The 9303-nt window shown below is 40.7% G+C and overlaps 1 protein-coding gene across 2 annotated transcripts; it reads right to left on the bottom strand.

Annotated features, from left to right (window-relative positions):
* Positions 1-21: 21 nt before the first annotated feature.
* LOC107552495 (secretogranin-2-like) lies at positions 22-2697 on the bottom strand. Of its 2 annotated transcripts, none has more exons than XM_016234396.1 (2): positions 2607-2697; positions 22-2015 (listed from the first exon to the last, which is right to left on the bottom strand). In XM_016234396.1, exon 2 carries the CDS (start codon positions 2008-2010, stop codon positions 253-255), a length of 1758 nt encoding a protein of 585 aa, XP_016089882.1. In that variant the 5' UTR covers positions 2011-2015; positions 2607-2697; the 3' UTR covers positions 22-252. The 2 variants fall into 2 exon arrangements, with proteins under 2 accessions (XP_016089882.1, XP_016089881.1); XM_016234395.1 differs by lacking the exon at positions 2607-2697 and adding an exon at positions 2134-2172.
* Positions 2698-9303: the final 6606 nt, after the last annotated feature.

Here is a 9303-nt window from a genome sequence, read left to right as displayed (position 1 = left end):
TTTTTTTTTAAATAACTTTTGAGGAGATATAGGCATGTCCCACGAGTAAGTAATATTTTTTTGCCCCCTTTCATACTCCGACAAGTCCCTTCTATGACAGAATTGGCTAGTAGGAGCTCCTTACAACCGGTTTGCAATTTGGACAGTTCAGAAGTCGTTCATGTAGCCATAGCAACTATATCAAAGAAATAAAAGGTCAAGGGGTGGGACTTGTCAGAATAGGAGCAGGGAAAAAAAACATGCTTAGGCTCTTCACATTCCTGCAACCATTTTCCCGTGATACTCTTTACCCTCTTCTGTTCCAGGCACAGGTGGGGTTTGATCTACGGTCTCCTGTGCTGAATCTTGAGTGGGTGGCTTTTGGGGCGCCTCTGGTTCCTCTTTCCCTTGGGTGTCTCTTTTGGTGGGTGTGCTTTTTCCATTATCAACCTGATCAAAGAAATCTTTCATGGCCTCCTCATACAAATCATAAGGCAACTGTCCGTTCGTGGCAGAATCGATGGCTCTCTTGCGATCGCTCGAGCTGGTGTCGGGGTACTCAGTCAGGAGTTTGGCAGCGAGGAAGGTCGACTCTTCATCCTCATCCACTGCATCATCATCGTAATCATCTTTTCTTTTGCTTGGAGCTTTGTTTATCTCGGACAGGAACAAGCTTCCCCGTCTTCCACTGGGGTTGAAGTACTTTGCCATGGCTGTTTTGTAGGGCCTTTGCTTTAGCAAAGAAAATTGTGTGTTTTTGTTGGCCAGATTCCCTAACCCAAGGACTTTCATGATATCCTCCGTTTTGACATCAGGAGGGATATTGCTCACTGTGACTTCAGGCTGTCGACCGTTGTAATACTTGATGACCCGGCTCTTGAACCTCGGTTGGCTGGGCTTCCTAGCCAGCTGGGTCTCAGGAAGGTGTTGTTGTTTTCTGGTTTCCTCCATGAAGAGCATTCCAACCAGGTCCTCTGGAGGCACCTGGAGCTTCATTGAAATAGCCGACAGCAGTTGTTTGATAGCCCTAGGATCGATTAGAGAGGGTTGGGACAGTAGCCTCCTCCTCCCTTCCATCAGGTCCCGTTTTTGTGCCTGGTTTGTCATCTCCAAGACCTTGAACAGGTAGTAATCCACGAGTTTTGTGTCATCGTCTGGGTTCTCGTCATCGTCTTCAGTAGGGCTAGCTCGTCTTTCAATGGCCTCACCCTGCTCTCCGTTATCTCCTAGCCCTCGTTCGTATTCTTCACGGCTTCCTTTAACTACTTCCTCCGTCTCGAGCTGCTCCTCTAGTGGCACCCATTCCTCCCCTCCGGTCACATCCTCGTATGCCAAGTTTCTAACCTTGTAGAGGTCATCGTCGTCTTCATCATCCTGGTTCTCTCGCTTCTGGTTCTGCACGGCAGACAGTTTACCAAGCTCTTCGAATATAGAGCGCATGTTGGCGAGGCTCTGAGGGGTGTACTGCTCGTCCAAATCCTCAGTCGCACGCTTGCTGTCTCTGCCGTTCTCCTCGTCCTCAAACATCAGCGGATACTTCTTGTGCGGCTTCACGAAGCCCCCGTAGTCTCCAACAGGGCTCTCTGCGTCTGCCCCCGGGCGTCTGCTCTTGTGAGGACGCCGCTCGTTTCCGGGCGCTGGTTGGCTTTCCGGAGTCTCTCCAGCTTGTTCAAGCACCTGCAGCAGAGATCGAACCCACTGTGGCACCTTGTTATCAGGCCAACGGGTGGCGTCCTCACGTGTGGGTGTGTTCTCGTCCTGTAGGGAGGCGAGCTGCACTAGAAAGCGGAATTTGTCCACCTCGTCGTAGTCCCCTGTTGGACTCTCTGGTCCATCGGCTCTCTGCTTCAAGCTTTCGATGTACTCCAGAGCTTTGATCATATCGGAGCTGGGAGCAAGGAAGCCACCCTGGTCTCCGCCTCGCAGACGATGGTGGCGCACGGAGGCACCCTGCACGGTTAGTGTTTGGAGAAGGGTAACGAGCAGGACTGCCACCCCTCTGGCGGACAGTTTCGGTAGTGACAACATCATACCGCCTAGAGATAAACAAGCACAAAACAGTTAACCCATGCAGTCTTTTTATTTATGGTGCAACCCTGATATTTAAAACCAAAATGCATGTAGTGTAGCTAAAATTGTTTAAGTTAAAACTACCCATGAAATCAGTTCTTGGAATTGCTAATATTGTTTCCCAGACCGAGAAGAAGCGACGCTCCGAGCGCCAGAGCAGCAATGAGATCAGTCAGAACACAACATGTTTTTAAATGACAACAGCACCGGATGAGTCACCGCCTGTTGTCAAGGTAACCTTTCACTTGTGGCTACGGATCTCTGAGAACAGATCTATTGATATTTTCACGTATGTTTGTAAGAACAAATCTCGATTTAAAAGATCAGTCTAGCTGGAATACATTTCACTGATCTTTTCGCGACAAAATCGAGTTGATAAACCAGAGATGAGATATGCTGCTGATGAGTGATAGTATCTAATCAAGCAAAGCCAGAAAGAAAAGGAACAAAAGCTCTACTCCTCTTTAACCCTTGCAACGCAGAATAGCGCATACGTTAACACGTTTTCACAAAGCATAATTTTGTGAACTCAAAGAAATGAAAATGAGTCGTCGTACCTTTTGTGTAGAGCTCAGAGAATGTGAATGAGCGTGAACAGCATGTCCTCCGTGTTGCCTCAATGCGCTTCGGTTGTGTTTCAGCACCGGACAGCTCCCCGCGCTATATGAGGCGGCACCTGACCAATGCGTCACCGATGCTCACGCAATACCGAGGCTGTGCATGCATTCGTACCGATGGTAACCATTCACAACGTTTATCTCTGGTTAACTGAACCTCATGCATTAACCTCTTGGTCTATGTTTTAGGTGTGTTTTATTCATAAAGAAGAGGATAGTGCGTTTGGCAAACAACAGAAAGGTATACCTACATTATAAAGGATTTGAACATAGTTTCTGTCTAAATACAGAAACGCTTTTACAATACAGTGAATGTATTATCTAATGTATAATGCAATAAAACTGTTAAATTAGTTTTAGCTGACAATGTTATAAATGAGATGTAAACAAGATGGTAGAATGTTTCTGAAGCTTCCTAAAGTGGAAATACCATATGATTTTTACAATTGTAAAGCTAATTATGCTTCACATTCAGAAAAAAAGATATAAAGCTCTTACTGGGGCGGTACCCTAATGCACAAATGATAAAAGGTACTTCTTTATACCTTATTTACCCCTAAATGTTGCATTGGTACCTCTTAAAATGGTACTGGCATTTGAGAGTGGAAACTATGGTAAATTAAATTGCAAAACATTTCTGTTACAGATACATCAGTTACTTTTAAAATATAATTTAAGTAATGAGGATAACATAGGTGTGCAATGTAAAATGGTTTGTTCGCTGTTTTTCTGTACACACAGGCATCACAGGCGAGTTAAATCGTCAGACGATGAGTCACACACACGCACAAACCCACTGTGGGACTCATCGGGGAGAGCAAGGTCTCAGATAAATATACATCTGCCGTTTGTGGATCTCTTCCACTGTCCCTAGACACCTACAGTCCCGAGCATCTATCCTGCGGTGAGGCCTGTCAGCATCTGAATTATGTGCCCTAGTGACATTAGTGCCAAGATGACACTCATTTGTACTTGATCACTTCTCCTGGAACACAGACAAAACGTCTCTGCGGAGAAACTTTGTTCTTTTGAGTTGTTCTTCAGAAGCGCATAGTTAGAAGTATTTTTAGCTGTACTTTCCAAGTACAAAAAGAAAAGGAAAAAAAGTTTTACTTTGTTTTGCAAAACCACCTAACTTGGGCTTATGTTTGACATGCTTTCCTGGGTATTTAACCCTTGTGCTGTGCTGAATATTCTTTGTCTGATTTGATGTTCCTGATCAAAAATGACTGGCCTTTTTGTTTTTTTATTTAAAATTAAAAAAATCTGCTATAATATCAATGAATCTTGGATTCAGTCTTTTTGTCAGCTTGTTTCTTTCAATCAGAACAGGCTTTGTATTTCTTTTTGGAACTGATTGATCATAAGCCTCATTGATCTTAACGTATGCACCTCAGTTTTTTTAATGGAAAAAAAAAAAATAATTATTTGTCGACCTTTTTGCCAATGAGGTGCATTAGCACTTAAGAAGAGGTGCATAAGCTGCTCAATGAGGCCTAGGATCAATCAGTTCCAAAAATAAATACAGAACCTATGCTAATTGATAAGAAAACCAGCTGAAAAAATTTTGAATCCAATATTTGATGATATGGCATAATTTATAATAATTTTTTGATGGGGAACACAAGTATAATAAAGTGGGGGGAAAATAAAGACAATTACAAAGATGATAAATTTTGTTATACCCGGTGTGAGTCCAATTCGATAACGCTCGACTAGCATTTTTGGGAAAAAGAAAATCTCAAAATGACCAGAACACAACATGAGAGTCAAGTTTCACAAGAACTTTTAGAAAACCATCTGGTGCTTTACAGAACCCAGAAACCAATATGCTGGTCAGAAGAAGATGCAATTTAACATCAGGAACTTATATTAATCTCCGGAGAGCCATAAAAAATGTCCCTACAGCACAGAATCAGAACAGCGCATATATTTCTTCATTAAAAGTGCTCTGCGGTTGGTCGGCATATTGTTTTTAGCACATACGGATTCTGGACTCGTAACCCACAGTCAGCTGACTGCACTCTGGGGAGAGAGGGGTGAGACAGACCCTCCTGACGTTAGTGGAGCAGTCACATGGTCAGATGAGTCATAAGGCTGTGTGTGTACATTATGGGATGTTTCCATGGTTGTGAAACCAAACAATCTTTTCTATTTTTTGCTTCTTGATTCATAAAAAATACATATCTTCTGACTTCCATTAGCAATCAGGAGGAGTTCTAGGTGTTCTCCTGAAAAGCTTTCAAAAACTCCTCCCTGCTTTCTCAGTAAGATTAAAAGGAAATCAATCCACAACCCATTGAGCTTCTCAATTTTCTCCCTTTAACGATATTAGAGCATCCCCTCTGTTGATGTGGTGATTGTTCTTGCAGAGACTGGCTAGTGGATGGGGAAAACAACACTGTAGAGATGACTCTGAAACCCGTCTTGCTGGAGTTGGCTATTAATAGTTGTGGAGGTGTCAGCAGGAGGTTACAGTCATGGGTGCGTGGACTGTGACGGACGATCTGATAGGCCGAGAGACGTGTAGGAGGCTTGACGAGGGATTCTCTTGGTATAAGCAGGATTCTACACATTAATTAGGTCTAATGAGCAAAGCGGGAATGAATGATTTTGTGTTTTCACATGAAACTAAGCTTTTTTTTTAGTCTAGTTCTTTACCTGTTACAAGTAGAGTGGCTAAAATAAGGTCTATTAAACATCATACATTTTAAGGTATCAGAATGAAACAATTTGTCTGATATTCTAAACATATTAAAAACAAGATAAATGTACCTGACACGCAAAATTGAATTGCATACACAGCCAAGGAGCTTGCTGCTTTGCATTTATATGGCTGGTTAGCGTTCATAGCAATTCACAGTACCCTCCACCTTCCCCAGCTCCACCTGTATAGATCTGTTAACGGTTATTTTATATGCTATTTGTGCAGCAGCAGTATGTCTTAAATACTCACAACACCATATCGGCATATGTATTGGCAGTAGCAATTTCTTTTACTTGTTTTGCAGCAGCAGCAATAATCTAAAACCGCAATATCCAGCAGCAGCAATTCAGCAGCGTAGCAGATCTATTCAACCAAGACCAAATACATTTACATTGTCATATCCAATACCATGCTAAAATCTTCCGAGAGTTGTCATGATAGAAAGTTTTTTTTAATCTAATTCCATTGGCAGTTTTTTTTTAAGAACCTTTTTTTAAGAATAAATCTTTGCAGTAATGTTGGGATGCAGATACATCAATAATGCCTGTTTTGCTTGAGCATGTCACACTTTCTCATGAAATGTTTTTTTTTTTTAGCATTTTTGCTAAGGTGAAGAAGTCTTGTATTATGCTTTAATCATCAGAAAAACCTGTCTTCCTCTAAGCCCAGTTACAGCTATTTATTAAATTATCATTGATTTTCACATGTATGACATTATTTAATGCCTAATACTGATTTCACCGTTATAATTATGGCCAGTGACAGAAGAAAAAGCAAACATGAGCCACATGTTTTCTGCTATCTGTGGGTGGATGAACAGTGAGTCTCTCTCTAGATATGGCTCGGGTCTCTCCTTCAATGTCAAAGTCCAGAAGTCATACTTCTGGTCTCAATTTAGCATGGTTTTGGTCACTTAAAGGAGTAATGGCATACCTCTCTTCAAAAAGTCTTATGTTTTGAGGTATCATGTTCATCGCACAAAATTGTTACTTCGCATTTGTTCAATTTACTAACCAAAAATGTTATCATTGCTATATTTTATGTACTAAAACCATTAATTATGTTAATGTAGCTGAATTGAAGGAGCCTAGAGCTTTGAGAATACAGCAGATTTTGTCTGTTCTGTAAACTGACAGTTTGAGTAGAGATTATATGCTTGGCCTGTTCTGAAGGCTGTTGATTTGATTTGGCTCAATGAAAGCATCAGTTACGCTGTGTTCAGCATGCTAGAATGGGCTGACGGCATAGCGGACGGAGGGAGGGAGGAGGTGGAGAGGATGAATGTCAGTGAGAATAGAAAGGGAGGGCTGCATCGTCTCTCTGCTGTCATTCTTATAAATACAAGCAATGAAATCTATCAGTCAATTAGTTATTTTTTTATATTCTGCATCTCTTATGCTGTTCCTCGTCTCCATATCTCCGTCTCTTTCTATTTCTCTCTCTCTTTTTCCATCTCACCTTTCCTCTGGTTGCTGGGGAGATTGACAGCAGCGTTGTGCGGTTCCTGGAATCTCAATGAAGGGTTGTAATTCCAAAGTCAACAGAAACCAACAGGGCACCGCAATGGCCCTCAATACACCGCAGTCTGTGTGTGTGTCATTGAGAGAATATAACGGGTACTAAAGTGTGTGGGAATGACTCATAGATGTTTGTTTTTATGCGTTAGCATACCCAAACTTGCAGCAGAATGGCCAATTTATATTGCTCAGAGTTTGCTCTTTTATAGCTCAGAAGACATATGCTAATGAGTTTTTCAGTTAAGTTTAATTTAAGTAGGCTTAGTCTATTAATGCAGTGGTTCCCAACCCTGGTCCTGGAGGCACCCCAACACTGCATGTTTTGCATGTCTCCTTAATCAAACACACCTGATTCAGGTCATCAGCTCCTTAGTAGAGACTCCAAGACCCGAAACTGGTGTGTGAGAGAAAGGAGACATGCAAAATGTGCAGTGTTGGGGTGCCTCCAGGACCAGGGTTGGGAACCACTGTATTAATGCACCATGAAGGATGATAACTATTGACTAACTATTACGTTTTATTAATCATTTTAATTCTTGGAGAATAAGGAAGTTCACACCACAATATAATGGCAATGACACATTTTTGGAATAACGGTCCATTTTTTTTTTCAGCTAAAGCATCAACAGCCAATCAGAATCCATTCATTAATATAAATGAACGAATGAATAAATTTTCATATTATCGGAAGAAAATGTTATTCTTAAAATTGTGACGAATTTGATAAATGTTTGCATTTAGATTCACACAACAGCTGAAATATTTGATTAAGTACTCGAGTCGCTTGAAAAAGTATGCTAACTGCCGTAAATACCACATAATGTAACTCTAGTGATGGTTAAAATACATATTTAAGAAAAACGACGTCTACAATATCACCGAAAGTAGAATCACAGTTATCACGACAAGAGTCCAGCGGGTGAGCGAGTTCATTCGTCAAATATGAATTAACCGACAGCCGATTAATGAGTCACGCGCAGCAGACCACAAAACTGACGGGAGCAGCCTCGGAGGAAGACTACTACTGATGGGACATAAAACCTAAAACCTTAAGATGACAGCTCATATTGTATATCCAACTCTGTGAGTTACCAAAATCACACAAACGCTCAACAGACACGAGACACGGTGAAGCTACAGACATATGGTTCCGTTCACTCAGCGGGGCTCGACGAAAGTTCGGTTGTGTGAGTTCGGTTATAGAATGCGGTTTTTACTATCGTAAATAACAGACAATAACAGTATAATGTAGGCCTACTTGAATACAGAAATGCAACCGTTTTCTGCTGCTGTGTGAACGTGGCCTAGTAGGTTAGTTCAGATAATTTGGACTTGGTTTGTTTGAGTTCAAATTGAGACCTCTGACTTTTGATGGCAGACTGGGTCTTGGCAACTCTGTATTCAGTTTGAGACATTTGTTGAGAGACACGTGCAGAAGCGGACAAAGTACACAACTCCATTACTTAAAGGGGTCATATGATGCTTTTTTTAAAGATCATTATTTTGTGTATTTGGTGTAACAGAATATGTTGACATGCTTTAATGTTCAAAAAACACATTATTTTTCACATACTGTAACTTGATAGAAATAGTGGAGTGAAAAGTACAATAATTGTCTTTCAAATGTAGTCCAGTTAAAGTCCAGAAAAAGTTAAAGTTTCCAGAAAAAATTATACTCAAGTAAAGTACAGATACTCAAAAAGTGTACTTAAGTACAATACTCAAGTAAATGTACTTAGTTACTGTCCGCCTCTGGACACGTGATAATAGAAGCAGGAAACATAACCAAAACTTTCCGTTTAATCTCATTATCAACCCATGTGTCGTCTCATCATTTTTGCAGCTGAGTTTATCCATTTTCTTAGAATTGTTGGAAAAATTTCAGAATAGTGAGATTAAAAAGTCGCACTTACCTTTTTTTATTTCATGATGTTGGAAACAAAAGATAATTTTGAGATGTAAACTCAGGATTCGCACACACACAAAAAAATCTTAATTATGAAATGTAAACTCGAAAGACAATTAAAATTCTAAGTTTGTGTCTTGCAATGTAGACTTTTTTTTAGGCTTTAATTGTACCTTTTATGTATGTTTTTTTTTTTTTTTGCAGTAGAAGCATGTTTTTCCAATGAGCCTTTTTCATGATTGGCTAGTCATTTAGGTAGGTTAGAGACCGGCAAATTGGATATACTGTATATTTGAGTTTCTTGTGAATCTCTGGCAGAGACGGGCAGTGACTCTCACCAACCCACTCCAAACCAGCACGAACACTGTTGTTATTGTGGCAGATTGTGTGAATTAGATTCCTCATACAGAACATCACAGATATGGTTATAATTATAAACAGTCAAGGAATGAGCCAAGCAACTGCATAAATGTATGTGTGGGGTTTCATTAAAAGGAGCCCAAAAAG

This window comes from Sinocyclocheilus grahami, unplaced genomic scaffold (assembly GCF_001515645.1).
Source record: "Sinocyclocheilus grahami isolate Dianchi unplaced genomic scaffold, SAMN03320097.WGS_v1.1 scaffold451.1, whole genome shotgun sequence".
NCBI lineage: Eukaryota > Metazoa > Chordata > Actinopteri > Cypriniformes > Cyprinidae > Sinocyclocheilus > Sinocyclocheilus grahami.
Note: the sequence above shows the minus strand (reverse complement) of the source record. Positions and strands in the feature narration are given on the sequence as shown.